This window comes from Zootoca vivipara, chromosome 7 (genome assembly GCF_963506605.1).
Source record: "Zootoca vivipara chromosome 7, rZooViv1.1, whole genome shotgun sequence".
NCBI lineage: Eukaryota > Metazoa > Chordata > Lepidosauria > Squamata > Lacertidae > Zootoca > Zootoca vivipara.
In genome coordinates this window covers 12,956,112-12,977,537 of record NC_083282.1, presented here as the reverse complement: position 1 = coordinate 12,977,537, position 21,426 = coordinate 12,956,112, and the positions used below count along the sequence as shown (strand labels likewise).

At 43.2% G+C, this 21,426-nt stretch overlaps 1 protein-coding gene across 1 annotated transcript; it reads right to left on the bottom strand.

Annotated features, from left to right (window-relative positions):
• Positions 1 to 202: 202 nt before the first annotated feature.
• On the bottom strand, positions 203 to 20,453 carry RGS18 (regulator of G protein signaling 18). Its single transcript, XM_035123851.2, has 5 exons — positions 20,105 to 20,453; positions 16,692 to 16,793; positions 13,394 to 13,455; positions 9,251 to 9,417; positions 203 to 5,380 (listed from the first exon to the last, which is right to left on the bottom strand). Exons 1-5 carry the CDS (start codon positions 20,275 to 20,277, stop codon positions 5,123 to 5,125), a joined length of 762 nt encoding a protein of 253 aa, XP_034979742.2. The 5' UTR covers positions 20,278 to 20,453; the 3' UTR covers positions 203 to 5,122.
• Positions 20,454 to 21,426: the final 973 nt, after the last annotated feature.

The following is a 21,426-nucleotide window of genomic DNA, read 5'->3' as shown; positions in this document are numbered from 1 at the left end:
CTCGGAGGTAGAGAGACTCTGCTTCTGCGTCTGAGACCCGCTCCCCCTCTGAAAAATGTGCCTCACTTGCTGGCTGTGGTGGGCAGAGCTGATCTGCTTTTCTCTTTGAGCCAGAAACCGCTGCCACCTGCCAGCTTTTCTCATTGACTTTGTGACACAACATCTCCAACGCTAAATCCTCCCTCCCTCCCTTCGGCTTTGTTTCTCACTCTTATCCCGCAGTTTCTTTTACCTACTTATTCGAAGTCAGTTCGTAGGATTTATTTTAGTCCTGCAAGTGTCCTTAAACTTTTACAGTTCTTCTCCGTATATTCAATGAATTTACTCCATTCCTTTTGGAACCTTGCTTCCCCCTGGTATCGGATCCCGCAGGTCAACTTAGCTAACTCTGCATAGTCCATAATCTTCGTCCTCCACTCCTCAATTGTCGGTAAGTCCTGTACTTTCCATTTTGGGGCCAATAAATTTCTCGCCGTGGTTGTGGCATAAATGAACATGTTTTTATGTGAAAATTTAATATATATTTTTTAAAAAAAAAGACTTTGTGGGTGTCCGCCCCCCAGAATTATATTATTGTGGGTGCCCAAGTACCCACAGCCCCCCTGGAGTTGGATCCTAAGGTTCAGAGTACAGAATACCCCATGTGCTGTAAAAAAACAACCCTGAGAATATATTTTGTGTGTGGATGTAATAGTACTGTAAGTCTTTGGGGCACTGCAACCATTTTATAAGCTGCATCGATAATGTACACAAATTATCATTCCCGTGAATGGCTTCTTTTCACTTCGATTGCTTTTTTAAAGGGTGTGGGGGGGTGCAATTTCTGTGCAGTACTGTTGATTATACCAGTCATGCTTATTATTAAATCCTGTCATTGCTGAATTATTGAATATAAAACCATGTTTAATATTTTAAGAATTGCCTTGCGCTACAAGATATCCCTACCAGACTCCCTGCAGCAAAAGGCTGAGTAATTGACACATGTTGACTCTGGGACTGGAGGCATGACGTGAATGGTAAATATTTGAAGATGGGGAGCTCTCCCTCCTTCCTGCCAATTCTCTGTAGACAGCATATTCAGCAAACAGCTTAATTTGAAAACTAGAATGACAGCTTTCTCATGGTCTTGCTGCTTAATTCTCTTTCAGTTTTAGCATTCCCCTTTATTTTCCAACAGTGCAATGTAACTATATCACCAGGCCTCTGATCAACAATAGACCATCCACTTGATTCAGTTACATCAAATGAATGGAAAGTCATTTCCTGCCATTCTTGTAACATACATTTCTTTTAATACTCCTAGTTACTGACGAGTTCCTTTTTAAAACACACTCACTCACACACAAATGAGAAAAGGAATGAGATGAGAACGAGTTGCTTTCAAGGACATATCAGCTGCTGGAATATTTTTTGTTTAAAAAGAAAGAGAAATAGATGACCATATTTGGTTATGCATATGGGAAGAAGGGATGAGAATCCCTCAGTGGATTAAGGTGGGACGACCTATCAATTTCTGCTCCTCCTTTTTCTGATCTTAAATGGTCTGCCCAATTTCTGCATCAGTTTGGACATTTTGTAAAATTCTGCACAAAAATTCAGATGTGTTTCAATGCATGTGTCCCCCCCAAATTGCTTTTGTGTGTGTGCAATTTTGCATAATAGACACATTTTTGAATGCAGTTACTGCAATATGCTGTATGTGCATATTATTTTAACCAAGATGTGCATTTTTGTGCTCACTTTGCTCCAATATATGCTTTTTTTGGTTGGATCCAGGGGAGTGTAAACTCTGAAGAATAACTGTGTTTGGTGTGTGTATTGGTTTGGGAAGTGTGAATTAGGGTACTTTTGCATTAAATTGTGACACCCCCACCCCCAAAAATCTGTTGGATCAAATAATTTTTATTTTGAGATGCTGTATTTTAATTAAATGTTTAAGGGTCACATATATATTGAAAATTAGAGAACAAAGATTTAAGCTTGCTGGGAATACAACTATAGCTAATACTACAACTCACGTGAGAGCAATCTACTTTCATTATGACTGACTCTGCCAAAATTATCCTTATATTGCTCTGGAAATGTCTTCTGAGGGAAAATAAAACAAAATATTTCTTGTGCAACATAAGCTATTGAGTCTCAATCCTCCCACCAGATTTATTTACCTTCCTAAAAGTGCAATCCATACATGTCTACTCAAAAGAAAATACTGCTGTGTTCAATAGGACTAACCCCAACTCTCTAGGAGCGCAGCCATAATGTGGTTTCTCCCTTTACCCATTCCTTACGTAGCTAGTCAATCAAATCCACTCCACTTCCCAGTGGGAAGGAGTTGTGGTGGACCACATGGCCACCCACTCCCCTCTGGGGTGGGGGACGACGTCCCACATCACCCAGAGGTTCCCGGCCACATCATTCACCAGCCAGCCTATCTGCTGGCTGGGGGCGTGCGTTGAGGGGCCTGGTAGGAATTTTTCCACTTGGCATGGGCCATTTGGTTTTTGCCTACCCCGTAGCAATCGTCACAACTTTGTAAGGTTTGGCGGTTAGGTATTGGTTGATCTTATGGCGTGGGAGGTGAAGTATGGCCATCACCTGCCCCTCCAAGCTTAAGGGTATTCCGTTAAAGGATTCTGGGGGTGAAAATCTTGTCTGAAGCCCAGGGCAGGGCTAGGGCCATGCCAAGACCCCGTCGGGAACCCAGGGGGAGCTCGAGTTGGTTTGCATCAAAGGGGCTCCCCCTAACGGTGGTTGACCCTTACAGGACTCCCTGAGTGACAGGCAGGAGTCAAATATAGTCAGGTCAATTCCAATGCCTAAGCCAATACCACTCACATTCTGTAACCAATAAAGTTGTGGCCTAAATTTGCCCAATAACATTAAGCTAATACCCGTGTCCTTGTGTCTTATTCATCAACGAGGGGGTGGTCTCGGGGTCTTGACACACAATCAATCAATCTCCTTTATTGGCATAGAACTTAGAGTAGGACAATGTCTCTGCATTTGTCCCATGTGGGCCAATTTAATCCTTGTGTGACTGCATTCCTATTATTCACTGAGACTTAGATCATTCATTCATTAAGACATATGCTAATGTCCAGGTTATGTATAAAACCCAAACTTATTTTAAAAAGGTAAAGGGGCCCCTGACCATCAGGTCCAGTCGTGTCCGACTCTGGGGTTGCGGCACTCATCTCGCTCTATAGGCCGAGGGAGCCAGCATTTGTCCGCAGACAGCTTCCAGGTCATGTGGCCAGCTTGACAAAGCTGCTTCTGGCAAACCAGAGCAGTGCACGGAAATGCTGTTTACCTTCCCGCCGGAGCGGTCCCTATTTATCTACTTGCACTTTGATGTGCTTTCGAACTGCTAGGTGGGCAGGAGCTGGAACCGAGCAACGGGAGCTCACCCCGTCGCAGGGATTCGAACCACCGACCTTCTGATCAGCAAGCCCTAGACTCTGTGGTTTAACCCACAGCACCACTCCGGCCATATATATGGTAGCAAGATATCATGGATTCTATATCTAAGTATCACTCTAGTGCGATAAACCAGGGATGCCAAAAGGTAAAACTCAGAGTGACACAGTGCTTATGAAGGGATGGGGCTATTTCTGTAATTTTTGGCTCAGTTCCCCATTGTTCCCATTAAGCCAGGCGTGGGGGAACTTTGGCCCTCCAGATGTTTCTGAATTACAACTCCCATCACCTCTGGCCATTGGTCATGCTTGCTGGGGCTGACTGGAGTCATAATATATGGAGTTCCCCATACTTGCATTAAGTTCAGTGGAACATAGAACCATAGAATTGTAGTTGTTGGAAGGGACCCCAAGTGTCAGGGGTCAGCTAAAACATCCATGACAGGTGGTCAGCCAACCTCTGCTTAAATCTGACTGAGACACAGATGAGTGAGGACAGGATCTGCTCTTTTCCTCAATCAGACGTAAGGGAAAATTCAATACTTTCAATAGGCTCCTACCTCAGTGATAGACCGAAGAGCATTTCTTACTTTATATGGGAAATTGTCCCCTCAAAGTAATGAATTTCCCCCCCTCCCAGAAGAGTGAACACTAACCATTCAGTTGTGTGGAAGAAAGGATCTCAAAGACAGCTGCTTATAGACACAGGGTCATCGTGGTTGTAGCTTCTGTCTTGTACCCATCACACATCTTTGGACATTGAGGAATTCTAGGGGTACAGTGATTACCTAGATTTGGTTCCCTTTTGAAGGAGTCTCTAGAGGTTTATTGGTGCTTGGAAAGACTGCATTTATTTACAAATATACAAGTTGAGTGTAGGTGGACATGTAGCTTAAACACTCCAACAGACAGTAAAAGTCAACTGTTCTCACATCAGATTTCCAGCAATACAGCCAGCATCTTAAGATGCTTGCAAAGCCTGAACTCAGTCTCTTCCTCCGAGTCAAGCTGCAGTCTCACACAAAAACATCTGGATTACCTCAACCTTAGCAGGAAAGAAAGTCTTCCCCCTTTCTCTGTTTTTTGCATATTCAGAACCATCCCAAAATGATCCTGTATCAAGAAGCAATTGTGTAAATATTTAGTCCTATGGCAACATTTCACTTATGCTGAAACATCCTCTTCTCTGCATTAAAAACAACAACAAGGTTGAGCGTGAATATTTTTACATCTAGCACATCTCAAAAATATTTGGTGCCTCTCCAAATAAATGAGGGCCACCCGGCACCTCTCGGGCAGGTCTGTTTTGCCCCTACAAAAATCTGTTTACGTTGTAAGAAATAGAGATTTCCTTACTTTAATTTGACATCTCTTGTTGCATGTGAGATGCATATTTGTATCTAAACCATTATGCTGCGTGCATGCGCTCTAAAATCATGAGGCCCTTATTATGAAATGGTGCTCCCTGTATTAGTAGCATCTGACTGCTGCAGAGTGAACCCAAGACAGTTATGAAGCTGTTCCTCATTCATGCGCTGGTTGAAGCTAAGCACTGAAGACTTCACAATGTGATCATCAGCAGGTTAACTTGGACACCATTCCATGGGAATGGTGAAGTTACATTCATGTAAGCCATTCAAGGCAATGCCCCGCTGCTCCTGCCAAGGTGTTCTCAAACGGATGGACGTCCAAGGGAGAATATTTATTTAAAGCCAGATGGCAAAATCTGGCTGGGCATCTTTGAACTCATTGAAGGTAAAAGAGCGTGATCTCCTTCTAAGAGCAGAACAGCCGTGAGGTCTGCCGTGGAGCAAATCTAAGTAAAGGTTGGACCTCAGGAAGCGTGGATAACAGTCTTGCTCCATCAGGGCATAGATTTTGGTCTGTGCAGCATCAAATGTGTTGAGTGTCGGGTGACTCATCCTCTGACTGGTACATGTTTTGGTGTTAAAGTCAAGGTTGACCTAGAAAGAAAGAAAGAAGAAAGAAAGGGGACAAAACACCTCACATGGCAAAGCAAATATTCTTGATGGTGTTTCTGACGCTTCTCTCTTAATGAGTGCATGGCTTACCCTACAAGTTCACATTCAGGTCCTGTGGATACAGGAATCATGTACAAGCTGACATGTGATTTTCCACACATGACCAAGGAACAAATGTTGTTGAACTCCAACTCCCATAATCTGTGACCTTGCTGGCTGGGGCTGACGGGAGTTTAACAACATTTGAAGGGCCACAGGTTCTCTGATCCTACAATAGATGCTTGACTACATATAGGCTTGTGAAATTGTTTCTTTTGGATCAAGGATACACAATACATGTTCTAGACCAGGCATCCCCAAACTGCGGCCCTCCAGATGTTTTGGCCTACAACTCCCATGATCCCAAGCTAACAGGACCAGTGGTCGGGGAAGATGGGAATTGTAGTCCAAAAAATCTGGAGGGCCGAAGTTTGGGGATGCCTGTCCTAGACCCTTTTAGACCATGAAGTTCATTAGGCGACTAAGGGGAAAATATGGTGCTCTGCTTCAAGACCTTGAGATTGTATGGAAGTGGGGAGGGAAGAAAAAATATTGTTAACAAGTGCATCACATGGTTTTGTGGCATTTTATCCATAATGTAGGAGGATTCACCATATCTGCACTGTTGCATGAAGTTATTTATCCACTCTGGCTTTTAAAGTGTGCTGAGAAGATAAATTCTAATACTTGCAATTTTGTTTTAAATGGCAAAGTGCCTTTGCACTATAGAGGAAGTCAGCTATCTGATTTATGTGAGATTTGGGGGAAAGTTGTGTGTGGCTACTGCTGGGGGGGGGGACCTCAGTTTCTGCTGAGTTTCAGCCTTAACAGTAAGCTTCTAAGCCATAGTTTAATTTTTCAATTTAATAGTCATGTCCCACTGCCAAAGAGTTTTGGGAACTGTAGTCTGGCAGGGGTGCTTAGAGTGTTTGGAGACGCCTCAAAGAGTTTCAGTTCTTAGTACCCTTAACAAACAATTCACAGGATTCTTGGGGGGGGGGGAGATGTGATCTAAAAACCAATTAGATCCCGTTGCAACAGCATGGTAAAAACACATCATAAGGAGCATGGGATATTAGGCAGTCACATGACCCCTATCAACATGGGGGTGACAGATGAAAGGCCCATCTAGTCCAGCTTCCTGCTTTCCCATGTGGCCCAAAGGATACCCCCACAAGCAGGACATGTGTGTTGTAGCCTTCCTCCATTGTTGTTTTCCCAGCAGCTGCTATTCAGGCCAGGAACACCCCACACCCTGAGATTTCAGGGCTCAAACCTGAGACCTAGGGGTGGCCCCCTGGTGATGTCACTGTGGGCAGACCCTGGTGCTTTCATTATTCTTCCTCTGTGCTCCCTCCTGCCACTGAACCCTGGAGACGGAGGTTAATTGGGAGGGGTGGAAGACACACCCCCTAACATCTATGCAATAATTATACTACCTTTGGAGCTGGATGTGACATATATGACTAGTCACCACTGATATCTTTTTCCTCCATGAATTTGGGCTATAAAGTTAGGGGAAGGGACACTGGCTCCCATGAACTGCATGAGGCTAGAAATTTGAGGTGCAGTTAAAAGGAAGCACAGTCTGTCTCACACTGGGATGCACAACGGCAGGGGCACTCTTTTTATTTTCTGCCACAGAAACTGAATGACTGGCATTGACTCCTACCAGGAAAAAGGTATTTTCTCCTGTTATCGATATGCTGTTTCCCAGCCAAAGAGCCTAAAGTGGATTTCAGTAATAAGCAAAATATACTGCTACATGTGGGGATAATGTTTCATTGGGCTTGGGATGATAACTTAACAGTGTACCCAACAGGCGGTGTGGTTTGTCCTTTAGCGACACAGACCACATGAGTTGGGGGAGGATTGCAATATGTCTCAGTGCAATATATTTGTCCAAGTTTTATTGGACTTCTAACAAAAAACTTTTGAGTTTGAACGGGGGGGGGGGGAATGTGTAAATTATTTCATTCTACCTTGGACTGTCAAAAGCACATTGGGAACAAGATGTCATATTACTTCTGGAAGATGACCGGTGAGTCTTCATGAGAAGAAGGTGTCAATGGGGTTGAAGAACTCTTTTTCCCAATCCAATTGGGGCAAAGAGACTCGCTGCTTGATTGTACAAGTCATGGCAGTACTGTACATAGGGATGGAGGCTGTCTCCTATAATAAGATATGCTAATACAAGAAGCTACAGTTAGAACTGGATATGGAACAACTGATTGGTTCAAAACTGGGAAAGGAGTATTACAAGGTTGTATATTGTCTCCCTGTTTAGATGAATCCCAAGCCGGAATTAAGATTGCCGGAAGAAATATCAACAACCTCAGGTATGCAGATGACACAACCTTGATGGCAGAAAGTGAGGAAGAATTAAAGAACCTTTTAATGAGGGTGAAAGAGGAGAGTGCAAAATATGGTCTGAAGCTCAACATCAAAAAAACCAAGATCATGGCCACTGGTCCCATCACCTCCTGGCAAATAGAAGGGGAAGAAATGGAGGCAGTGAGAGATTTTACTTTCTTGTGCTCCTTGATCACTGCAGATGGTGACAGCAGTCACGAAATTAAAAGACGCCTGCTTCTTGGGAGAAAACCAATGAAAAACCTAGACAGCATCTTAAAAAGCAGAGGCATCACCTTGCTGACAAAGGTCCGTATAGTTAAAGCTATGGTTTTCCCAGTGGTGATGTATGGAAGTGAGAGCTGGACTATATAGAAGGCTGATCCCCGAAGAATTGATGCTTTTGAATTATGGTACTGGAGGAGACTCTTGAGAGTCCCATGGACTGCAAGAAGATCAAACCTATCCATTCTGAAGGAAATCAGCCCTGAGTGCTCACTGGAAGGACAGAACCTGAAGCTGAGGCTCCAATACTTTGGCCACCTCATGAGAATCTTTCCCTGATGCTGGGAAAGATTGAGGGCACTAGGAGAAGAGGATGGCAGAGGACGAGATGGTTGGACAGTGTTCTCGAAGTTACGAACATGTGTTTGACCAAACTGCGGGAGGCAGTGGAGGACAGGAGTGCCTGGAGTGCTATGGTCCATGGGGTCACGAAGAGTCGGACACGACTAAACGACTAAACAACAACAACAATATGCAGGTCTTCCCTACTTGACATGACGGGCATTTTGCTAGTAAGATACAATTAAGAACCTGGACTGAAACATCAAGTGTGTGTATATTTGTTTACATGTGATGTGTCACTAATACACCATCATTAGTACCATCTTTTTAATAAATCTGTAATCAATTTTTAGATGCTTATAGCATTATGATTATTACTTCAATGCTGTGTTTAAACTGGTGATTTGTTTTATTCGTTTGGTTTATAATTTGAAATCTTGGCAACGTAATAGGAATGGTTTGTATGTAATACTAATTGCATCTATAATTATGAGTTTAGCAGACTGACGAAAAATAATTCTAATGTACTAGCATCAAATATAGGCAGATGCATATGGGCACATAGAGAATATTTGTACTTTCCATTGATGCTGTTGTGATCGCATGTGCTATAATTTTCCTGACATGTTTTCAAACTGTGGCCGCCGTGCAGACTCAGAGAAGGTTAAGCGCTGTGCAAGGCCATGCATTTTTACTCAGATTTAGGTCCCACTGTGTTCAATGGGGCTTACACCCTAACAAGTTGGTTTGGGGTTTCATCTAGGTCAGTTTATTTGTCCATCTTGCCTGCTATTGTTTTCTCTTACTGTCAGAGGTTTTTCCTCCCACTTGCTGCCTGAATATTTTTTAACTTATGCAAGTCAGATTGCGTCAAAAGGATCGTTTTCACTATACCTCTTTCGGAGCTTCTTTTTCTATGAAGGTCTCATAAATGGTCTTTGCTTTGAGTGAGAGTTGGGACGCTTCCGTGTTCTTCTTGTAATCTTCACATGCCATCCAAAATTCAATGTTCTCTTCACTAAACTCACTTTTCAGGAACCTTGTGAATGCATCTAATCCACCTACGAAAGAAATCAGGTCCTCCCTTAAAGAGGGCATGTGTTGCGGTGAGACCTGGCAACCAAACCCTGTGTTGTGGGTGGGTATGATTGGATAGCCACAACACCCAATTGGTAGGTCCCTTGATCCAGGGTTCAATCAGGCCAATGGGACACAGGCTAAATGGATCAAGGTAAAGGTAAAGGGGCCCCTGACCATCAGGTCCAGTCGTGTCCGACTCTGGGGTTGCGGCGCTCATCTTGCTCTATAGGCCGAGGGAGCCGCCGCTTGTCCGCAGACAGCTTCAGGGTCATGTGGCCAGCATGACAAAGCTGCTTCTGGCGAACCAGAGCAGTGCACGGAAACGTCGTTTACCTTCCCGCCGGAGCGGTCCCTATTTATCTACTTGCACTTTGATGTGCTTTTGAACTGGCAGGAGCTGGGACCGAGCAACGGGAGCTCACCCCGTTGCAGGGATTTGAACTGCTGGCCTTCTGATTAGCAAACCCTAGACTCTGTGGTTTAACCCACAGCGCCACCTGGGTCCCACCTTCGCCACCTGGGTCCCTTCGCCACCTGGGTCAAATGGATCAAGGGACCTATAAATACCTATGCACTTGACCCAGAGCTTCCTCTTTCGGTGTGTGCATCGGAACACCCACCCACCTTGCCCTACTTTTAGGGCTTGTGCACTTGACATTGCTATGCCGTCGTGTGTCGTCTGTCATTGGGACAGGGGCACAGCAGGAATTTTCCCCACTTGGCTGATTGGCTAGTGCCATTTGGGGTTCGCCTGCCATGTAGCAAATTGTCACAACTTGTAAGTTTGCGGATAGGCACTGGTTCAGGTGATAAGGATGGGGGAACGCTCTCACCATCCCTATGTGAAGAGTATTCTGTTAAAGGAATCCAGTGACTCAAATGTATTGGTCAACCCTTGTGAGGGGGTTGTGCCCATTCCTGAGTCCAGGGGGACATCTGGGTGGTGGACCTAGCCTGTTCTCGGCTTTCCGCCTATCCAAGTGTTCACCCTTGGCTGACCTATGCTGGTTGCCCTGGGTCAGCGCTACCTGCAAGGGTGCAGGGAGTTAGTTGAACCAGAGCCTATGCAACCACTCACTTTCTGTAATCAATAAAGTTGTGGCCTAAATTCTGCCAAAAACCAAACCAAAATTTGAGTCTTGTCTGAATTTATTTAAGGGGGAGGCTTAAAGGTCTAAACATGCAAAAGAGATAATCATTCAAAGCAAGACATATTAAGTAATAAAACATAATTGCATTTCTTCAATGGCAGTTTAAACAGAAACACCCATTTCAGAATAATAATAATAATAATAATAATAATAATAATAATAATAATAATATATTACTTATACCTCACCCATCTGGCCGGGCCTCCGCAGCCACTCTGGGTGGCTTTCAACAGGATATTAAAAACACAATAAAACATCAAACATTAAAAACTTCCCTAAACAGGGCTGCTTTCAGATGTCTTCTAAAAGTCAGATAGTTGTTTATTTCCTTGACATCTGTTAGGAGGGCGTTCCACATAGCATGAGACGTCAAAGGCCAGGCTAGTTATCCCCCTGATAACTAGGTTTTCTATAATTTTGTTTTCTTTCGAAAAATGTTCAGTTACAAAATCAATTGTCTGTTGTGATTTAGTTCAGACACATATTCAGAACCTCAATAAAAACTTGACTAATCGCTAGAGATTATAAGGCTTCAATGGGCATATGGGAATAAACGTTTAGAAAATAGAAGGCCCCACATCCCTTTTCTATGTTCAATGTGACAAAAATGTTATAGGGTGACATGTGTGGAAGACACCTCCCCTTTCTTTCCCCATCTTGCCAAATGCTCAGTGAAATTACAGTGGTACCTTGGGTTACAGACGCTTCAGGTTACGCGTTTTCAGGTTACAGACCGCAGGAAACCCGGAAGTACCAGAAAGGGTTACTTCCGGGTTTTCGCTGCTTTCGCATGCACAGAAGCACCAAATTGCATCACAGGCATGCGCAGACGCAGCGCTGCAGGTTACGAACACTGTGGGTTGCGGATGTGCCTCTGTCATGGATTACGTCCGCAACCTGAGGTTCCACTGTATATTGATTCTATTATAGGGATATTGACCCCTTCCTGCATGGCCATATCTGCACCATACCTATAAGTACTGCAATATTGTACCACCTTAACAGTCATGGGTTCCGCCAAAGATCCCTGGGAACTGTAGTTTGTTAAGGATGCTTAGAGTGGCAAGGAGATTGCTATTCCCCTTACAAAGCTAGAATCATTTGACAATCAAACCCTATTCCCAGGAAACTCAGGGATGGGGACTGCAAGAAGATCAAACCTATCCATTCTTAAGGAAATCAGCCCTGAGTGCTCACTGGAAGGACAGATCCTGAAGCTGAGGCTCCAATACTTTGGCCACCTCATGAGAAGAGAAGAATCCTTGGAAAAGACCCGGATGTTAGGAAAGATTGAGGGCACTAGGAGAAGGGGACGACAGAGGATGAGATGGTTGGACAGTGTTCTCGAAGCTACGAACATGAGTTTGACCAAACAGCGGGAGGCAGTGCAAGACAGGAGTGCCTGGCATGCTATGGTCCATGGGGTCACGAAGAGTCGGACACGACTAAACAACTAAACAACAACAAAGAACTCTCAGCACCCTTAACCAATGGCAGTTCCTGGGATTCTTAGTCGGAAGCCATGACTGTTAAAGTGACAGCATTGTGCTTTAAATGTGTGGTGTAGAGTTGACCAATATTGAAATTTACATGCTGACTCCTGTCCAACTTTGTACATGCAAAACAATAGGTATCAGTTGTCTGATCAATCAAATTCAGCATCAGTTGATAAACAGATTGTGCTAAGCTGATTTGCATCCCTACTTTTAAATGTTACATTTTACGAGGTTCCTAAGACCAGCAAATAAGTTTTGGGGCAGCATGAGTGGACCCATTGAAAACAATGAATTTAAGTTGGTCATGCCCATGGATTTCAGTGGTCTACTCTGTGCAAATCCATGTGCAAATGCAAAACTACCATAGATCACAATGTACTGGGCTTTTAATTTTACAATGAGTAAGCCTTTTCCTTACTGTACCTCCTAATGGTGTGTGACATTTGAAGAGTCTTTTTGATATGCCATCTCCCCCCATTTTCTGAAATTTCAGTCCCCCATCAGGTGGCGCTGTGGGTTAAACCACTGAGCCTAGGGCTTGCTGATCAGAAGGTCAGCGGTTCGAATCCCTGTGACGGGGTGAGCTCCCGTTGCTCGGTCCCAGCTCCTGCCAACCTAGCAGTTCGAAAGCACATCAAAAATGCAAGTAGATAAATAGGAACCGCTACAGCAGGAAGGTAAACGGCATTTCCATGTGCTGCTCTGGTTCACCAGAAGTGGCTTTGTCATGCTGGCCACATGACCTGGAAGCTATATGCCGGCTCCCTCAGCCAATAATGCGAGATGAGTACCAAAACCCCAGTGTCGGTCACGATTGGACCTAATGGTCAGGGGTCCCTTTACCTTTACCTTTATCCATGGGGACATCTTATAGACGGAAAAGTACGGTACTTTCCCATGGATATTATCTCTACTTCCAACATATAACAATTTGCAATTCTCTATAAATATATAATGTACAAGTCACTTAACCCTCAACTGTCTACGAGGGTTCCTCACATCAGTAATGGCCCGCTGAATATTTGTCTCCTCTGGAGAAGCTCAGCCGCTTCTAAGTTTTCTCAGGTCTGTTTTCTGATCAAAATTCAAGGCCACACTCCACAGGAATCCATTTGTTGTTGGAAGTCGGACTTAATAGACTTCCTCTGTTTACACATGGCTAGTCTTCCACCACAGAAGAATAATCACAAACGAGACGTTTCGGCATGAAATATAGTTTTGAGCCTACTTTCAAAATGAAAGAAAGTGTATGTGGAGGGGTACCTTTTATGCAGCATACCGTAATTCCAGCTGAAAACCCTAACACAAACCTTTCTGTGAAATCAGTTCATCAAAAGATTCACCCCACTTCTTTACAGTTTCAGGGCATTCACTGCGAGAGACCAAAAAAAAAAAAAAAAGAGAGAGTGGGGTAAGGAAAAATAGTTATGCATTTTGAGTAATTTGTAGGCTTCCCTCTAACACACATTATCTCCTATTGCTGTCAGTTTGCCATATTTTACACAGCGTTGAATCAGATTACTTTGCAAAGGGGAGCTCTTTCCCCCAAGCCTTCAAAAAACATTTCTCAAATTTTGCTGACATTCCTCCCACTATTGAATTGAGCAGATCCCCACCCTCGCATCCTCAAAGTTTTTTTTTTTTGGGGGGGGTACCATACTTTCCCGTGTATAACACTAGGTTTTTCCCCTTTAAAAATCATGCTAAAAAGTGGAGGTCATCCTATACATGGGTAGTGAATAGGGTGGACATTTGATTGGCTGCTGCCATGGTTCTCAGCGGCTATTGTGCGTGTTATTGGTTGCTGCGTCAATAGGTGGTGTCGATTGGCTGATGCTGTGGCAGTTGGGCGGGCAATTGGCAGCTTCTGCCAGCAAGGGGGCAGATGGGAGGCAGATTTTGTGACGCATGCAGGTGAGCGATACTCAGCATTGCCCCCTAAAAAAAGCTCAACAGCCTTTTGCTACCCCCTCCCCCATTTTCTGAAATTTCAGCCCCCCAAAATAGTCTTATCCATGGGGGCATCTTATAGGCAGAAAAGTACGGTACTTTCCCACAGATATTATTTTGTTGTGGCCAACCATTCTCTATGGTAAAGATCATAAGACAATGGGGTCAGCTGTCTTTTCGAAATGGTGAGGAGAAAAGCACAAAAGCTAAAATGAACCGCTTTCACTGAGATGGGGTTTCAAATGCAGCCTGTCTAAGAATCTGTGACCACAGGCTATTTTTAACAGTTTACAGGAAGCTCTATGGTATACGGGAACAAAGATACAGAGGCAGTGGCCCCGTAACAATTTCAACACATGAAGCCTGTCGTTTTCTTAACAGCAAAATAACATTTTTCAAATGTCATGCTATTTCTGAAGCACCAGATTTTACTTTATTTTATTCTGGGGGAAGGGAACGGGTAAGAACAGTGTATTATTTATTTATTTTAAAAAATCAAATATGGCAGACTGTGAATTTTGTTTATTGATCTCTGGTTCTGTTGTTCGCAGAAAGGTAAGAAGAGATCTCATTCGTTCTCCCGGTGAAAAGGTTTGGGGAATGACCTTTCGTAATATTTGCTTGGCTGCCCTTTAGGGCTTTAGGACTTACGATTAAGGCAAATTATTACACAGCGCTTCATATAGTAGTGTAAGCTGAAAGAAAGGCTGCAGTTTCCAAGGAGGTTACAATATAAATTTTAGGTAGCTTGGGGAGGGTTAGACAACAGAGAGAGGGGGGAAGCAGGGCAGGCAGGCAAATGCAATGACAGCAAAACAAGGAAAAATGAGAGAAAGAGAATGAGAGAGATCAGGAGGGGATAGGTGAGTTATTAAGAGGCTCAGACAACCATGTGATATTAGTACAGTCAGGAGGTGAAACTCACAGAAAATCTCTGTTTATTGGAAATATATAGCTGTTGTATGTTCTTATTTATTTATTAAACTTATTAGTCATTTGTAACCTGAAAGTTTCTAACTGACTTACAACATAGAAATGTATATACACATACATAACACCATGACCGGGGGGGGGGGAGAGATCTTATATTCCATTGATATTTTGTATCACATAACAAAACAAAAACAAAAACAAAACACAACAGCTGTATAAATATTAGCAAACAAAACCCCACCTTTCTTTTCTCCCAACCTTATACTCTATACCAGGCATCCCCAAACTGTGGCCCTCCAGATGTTTTGGCCTACAACTCCCATGATCCCTAGCTAACAGGACCCGTGGTCGGGGAAGATGGGAATTGTAGTCCAAAACATCTGGAGGGGATGCCTGCTCTATACGGCATTAAAGTTTCACAATGAATATAACTGATCGGTAGAAAGGACTTTACAATCTGAAAAAATCAGACCATGTATGTACTTTTGTAACCCAGGAAAATCTTTAATAAAAACTAATAATAATAATAACTAATAATAATAATAATAATAATAATAATAATAATAATAATGCTGGCTGCTGAACCATTGCAATTAAAGAATTCAAAGTGGATTGGCGAGATTTCCCTTCAAAATTATGAATACAAAAATGCTTTGTATGTCAGCATCACAAAAGAAATAGCAACACTCACATAATAAACAAAGCAATATCCACACCCACCAATTAGCATATAAACAAAACCTCAACCTTGCGTTCATATTGTTTCATTATTGACTGCACCCCAACTGGCTGCAGCTTCTGCCCCCTCCCCCCCCTGCTTCCTGTCATCCTTCCTTCCTAACAGAAGTGATGGCATCAGACTGGACATTGCTGAGGTTACACTTTCTACATCATATGGCCCTCATTCTGAGTGTATTCATACTTCCACACATCTTTGAATCTCTTCACACAGCAGGCTGAGTTGGGAGCTTTCTTCAGCTTGGTGAACTCTAAAAGCAGTCCCCATTTTGGCTGAGCTCTATGTCCAGCTGCAACATTAACTAGGCCAATCGAGGCCAGTTTAGAAGGTCACACGCTCCTTGGCTTAACATGAAGTTGATCCCAGGCGAGGTAGCAAGGCAATTTTGAAAGTGTCCAAAACAGAAAAGGAGAAACAGTTTGAATTATAGTGCCCGCTTGCTACTACTTTTGGGGAACTGAAGCTTGCTGAGGATTAATCAGCTTGTTTATACATGTCCTCAACTCTCAATTCTCGGTGGTGGCGCCCGCCTTGTGGAAGGCCCTCCCATCAGATGTCAAAGAGGAAAACAGCTACCAGATTTTTAGAAGACATCTGAAGGCAGCCCTGTTTAGGGAGACTTTTAATGTTTAATAGATTATTTTATTTCATTTTTATGTTGGAAGCCGCCCAGAGTGGCTGGGGAAACCCAGCCAGATGGGCGGGGTATAAATAAATTATTATTATTATTATTATTATTATTATTATTATTATTATTAACTGCTCAACCTGGACTCTTGCAAATAAGCAGTTATTCCAAAATTACCACGCAGTTCTCGTGATCTTTGCTCACAAGGAAACTGACTCCATTAAGCACCTGATAACTTGGAGAGGTGAAGAATGTTAACATATATAGATAAAAGGCACAGGTCTCATGCTGGAGAGATTCTGGAATTGGACATGGCTACTCCCTGGGATTACACACACCCCCCCAAAAAAAAACTCACCTTGAAGCCATTGCAAATTTCTCAAATTTGTGAAGTTGGGCATCTGGGTGTAATTCAGACTTCTGCAGCAGGAGACTCAATCGGTTCCTCTTTTCCTGATCCCTATGAGAGAATTTGAGCCACTACATATCACTACTCCAAGAGATCTTCAAAGGCTTTCCCTTTGCTAACACACAACATTTCTGAAAAGCTGATCATTTCCCTCTCACATGCTAATGCTCTAATGTTGATGTTATTTCTCCCACGTTTGCTATAGAGAATAACAAATTTCTCACTTACACCTTTGCATACATTTACATGTTGAATCACCTGCAAAGGGTAAATGAAAGTCTTTTCATCTTAACACTCAGATTTAGCTTGTAGGTGGGGAAGGCATGTGGATTTAATCGTAGTGAGCAAAGAGAGAGAGTCAAGGTCTTCTGGTGCTATTAAAAAACCCTACTAAAACAGGAAAATGTAGCACAAATTGCAGCATTAAAACTTAACTACAAATTAGGTGAGAACTACAGCAGACATCTGCATGTTGTTGTTGTTGTTGTTGTTGTTGTTGTTGTTGTTGTTGTTGTTTAGTCGTTTCCGACTCTTCGTGACCCCATGGACCATAGCACGCCAGGCACTCCTGTCTTCCACTGCCTCCCGCAGTTTGGTCAAACTCATGTTCGTAGCTTCGAGAACACTGTCCAACCATCTCATCCTCTGTCGTCCCCTTCTCCTAGTGCCCTCAATCTTTCCCAACATCAGGGTCTTTTCCAGGGAGTCTTCTCTTCTCATGAGGTGCATAGCTGCCAAGTTATCCCCCTTTTTAAGGGATTTTCCCTTATGCTGAATAGGCTTCCTCGCGAGAAAAGGGAAAACTTGGCAGCTATGATGAGGTGGCCAAAGTACTGGAGCCTCAGCTTCATGATCTGTCCTTCCAATGAGCACTCAGGGCTGATTTCCTTCAGAATGGATAGGTTTGATCTTCTGGCAGTCCACGGGACTCTCAAGAGTCTCCTCCAGCACCACAATCCAAAAGCATCAATTCTTCAGCGATCAGCCTTCTTTATGGTCCAGCTCTCACTTCCATACATCACTACTGGGAAAACCATAGCTTTAACTATACGGACCTTTGTAGGCAAGGTGATGTCTCTGCTTTTTAAGATGCTGTCTAGGTTTGTCATTGCTTTTCTCCCAAGAAGCAGGCGTCTTTTAATTTCGTGACTGCTGTCACCATCTGCAGTGATCAAGGAGCCCAAGAAAGTAAAATCTCTCACTGCCTCCATTTCTTCCCCTTCTATTTGCCAGGAGGTGATCGGACCAGTGGCCATGATCTTGGTTTTTTTGATGTTGAGCTTCAGACCAAATTTTGCGCTCTCCTCTTTCACTAATGTGTGATTTGGTAATTTTTGAATCTAATAATATTTTTTTTACAATTTAGGTATTTAAATATGAGTGAAATCCAATTAAATCGTCAGGTAGAGCCACTGAAATCAAGAGACTTTAGTCCAATGAATTCAATGGGTCTCCTCTGAGTCTGTCAAGCATTGGATGTCACCCTATAATATTTTATCTCAGTGTATGCATTCCTAAGCATATTGCATCCCAAAATATGCATTTTAATGAATTGCGCTACAATGTTCTGCACAATGTCTTTGCAATGTCTTTGCAACTCTATTGCAAAATTCAGAAATGCGCAAAATCCAAAGGATAATTAACACTTCATGCATTAGTTTGGGAGGTGCAAATTAGGTCAGTTCACTTAAAAATGTGGACAGAACAAAATTCTCATTCATCCCTACTAAGAAAACTAAATCTGTTATGCAGTGCGATCACACTTTGATCTCCCCTATCCCACTCCAATTCATCGATTGCCATTTGTTGAGGTGAGGAAACTCAGAGTGTAATAGCATCATATCAGAAGTTATTAGGATAAGAGAGATTTGTGGGGCTGGAGTTTTCGACAACAGCCAGAACATCTAGTTCCAGCCTCAGCTGAGACATTAGCAGAGGCCTGTTTTAATTACCAGGTTTATTATTTGAAAACAATCAATGTAATGCAATTAAGTCTCTGTACATAATTCTCACCCTGACAGTTCCTAATTTACAAACGCCACTAAAAATGACCCTGGAAAGTTGGAACTAAGACCTCGCTATACTCTTAGGAAGCCTTGCATGCTTGGAAAATGTCCAGTTGTCATGCATTGTTTTTACCTCGGTTGGCAAATAATAAGTAACATAACATAATAGCAGCAGCAAATTATATGTACACCAGTTAAAAATTGTTGTAATTAAGAAGTATATAAATCAAACTTTGGCAAAAGGAAAGCAACCCAAGCTCCCTATAACCTGAGAACTAGCTTTTTAAAGTAAACAGAAACAATATATCTATTCTCCCCCCCCCCCCCGGAATGCTACGGTATATGGCTGACCATTAAAACAAAAGAGTTTAGGTATTTGTTAGCAAATTGATACGGCAGCACTTGAAATTCAGCAAGGGAGTGTTTTTCACCCTATTGGCAATGTAAGTCTTGCTTTATAATTCAGGGTATTATTTTTGGAGGTGTTGAAGGGCTTGTGCACCATGCCTTTTGTGGTTCCTTTTCCTATGGGAGTCCTCCTCTTCTTCTCCATTGCCACCACTATGGCTTCACCTGTCCTCTTCCTCTGGGCCTAATCCAGATAACGAGAGAGAGAGGAGGTGGTGGCTGCCACCCTGACTACCAACCTCATGGCTCCCTTAAAAAAAAAAAAAAAAGTAGAGCAGCACATAAGGTTTCCAGACTGCACTGTTCTCCTGACACTGTGGGCTCCAGTCAATGGAAGTTTATGTTGCAATGCATCTGCTAACCTTTCAGATCATAGAATCATAGAATCATAGAATCCTAGAGTTGGAAGAGACCCCAAGGGCCATCCAGTCCAACCCCCTGCCAAGCAGGAAACACCATCAAAGCATTCCTGACAGATGCCTGTCAAGCCGCCGCTTAAAGACCTCCAAAGAAGGAGACTCCACCACACTCCTTGGCAGCAAATCCCACTGCCGAACAGCTCTTACTGTCAGGAAGTTCTTCCCAATGTTGAGGTGGAATCTTCTTTCTTGTAGTTTGAATCCATTGCTCCGTGTCCGCTTCTCTGGAGCAGCAGAAAACAACCTTTCACCCTCCTCTATACTAGCGGAGACTGCCGTTTTTGCTGTTGCACATTTGCAAAGCTTTGGGAATGTTCAGAGTAGTTGAGTAAAGCTTGAACCGGAGAATCAAGGTCACGGCCCCTTTTCCTGGGAGCTACAGCCACATGCAGGAGAATATTGGAATATTTTCCCCTCCCTCCCTAGAGGGCTGTTGTCCATGACTTGCAACAGAAGGCAATCACCAACCACTCCCTTGTGCAGACAACAAAACATTCATCCTACAAAGGCAAACCCGACAGCCTCTTACCTGCTTTTTGTGTCTGGCTTTGCCCCCTCTTTATGCAAGGATTTCATTACTTTATACAGCGATTTCACTCTGGAAGTAGGATTTAGCTGAGGGGATAAAAGCAATGGATTCTCCATTTTTCTCTTGCCAGTTCCCTCTGAATATACTTCACTCTTCTCCTTTTCAGTTTTCATGTGACACCTCCTCAGTGTTGGTTTCCTATATGCAGTTTCTCATGCGGTCTCAGTCTTGATTTGGTATTGGTTAAAGGCCCGTAGAGTTTGTGGGAGGAAGCTACCCCCCCCCAAATCGGCCTAGCTCGAACATCGAGTACATCAGATCTTTCAGTGCTCTCTTCTTCAGCTGCAGTTTCTTTTGGGCCAACATTTTGCAAGTCATAAAGATAAACAAAGGCTTTGCCTCGGATGTAGCTTGCGGTTAGTGTATGTGGAACATGATCGACTGTCAGACACATTTGGCGTAATGTGTATTGAAACCAAACAAAGAGTCAAGGAGGTTGACGAGAGAGAGAGAAATGTATTTCCAAGTTATTTGTGTGCCATTCTTCATTTACAAAATTCATAGTGCCTTATGTGGGTTGTCAGCAGTAACGAGAGTCACAGCAGTGCTCTAGCATCATATGCTTCCAAACCATTCATGTTTGATACCGCCTCTCCTGGTATGCCCCGCGGAGGACCTTAAGGTCCACAAACAACAATACTTTGGAGATCCCGAGCCATAAGGTGGCTAGATTGGCCTCTACTAGAGCCAGGGCCTTTTCAGTATTGGCCCCAACTTGGTGGAACACTCTTTCCCAGGAGACCAGGGCCCTGCGGGATTTGTCATCTTTCCGCAGGGCCTGCAAGACAGAGCTGTTACGCCTGGCCTTTGGGTTGGACTTAGCCTGACCCCTGTGCTTTCCTCCCTCATGACCTGGATTTATGGACTACTTGAAATGAGGCTGCATTTTAAATTTTAATACAGTATTTTAATCTGTATTTTAATTAATTGTTTTTATGTTTTATTGTGGTTTTGTTGGTGTGAGCCGCCCTGAGCCCGGTTTTTGACTGGGGAGGGTGGGCTATAAAGAAATTATTATTATTATTATTATTATTATTATTATTATTATTATTACCTTCATAGAATCATAGAATTGGAAGGGACCCCAAGGTTTATTTAGTCCAACCCCCTGCAATGTAGGAATCTCAGCTAAAGCATCCATGACAGGTGACCACCCAACCTCTGCTTAAAATCCTCCATGGAAGGAGAGAGTCCACAACCTCCTGAGGGAGACCTTTCTACCTTCCTCCAAAACAATGAAGATGGTGTGGAGAAATGTTGAG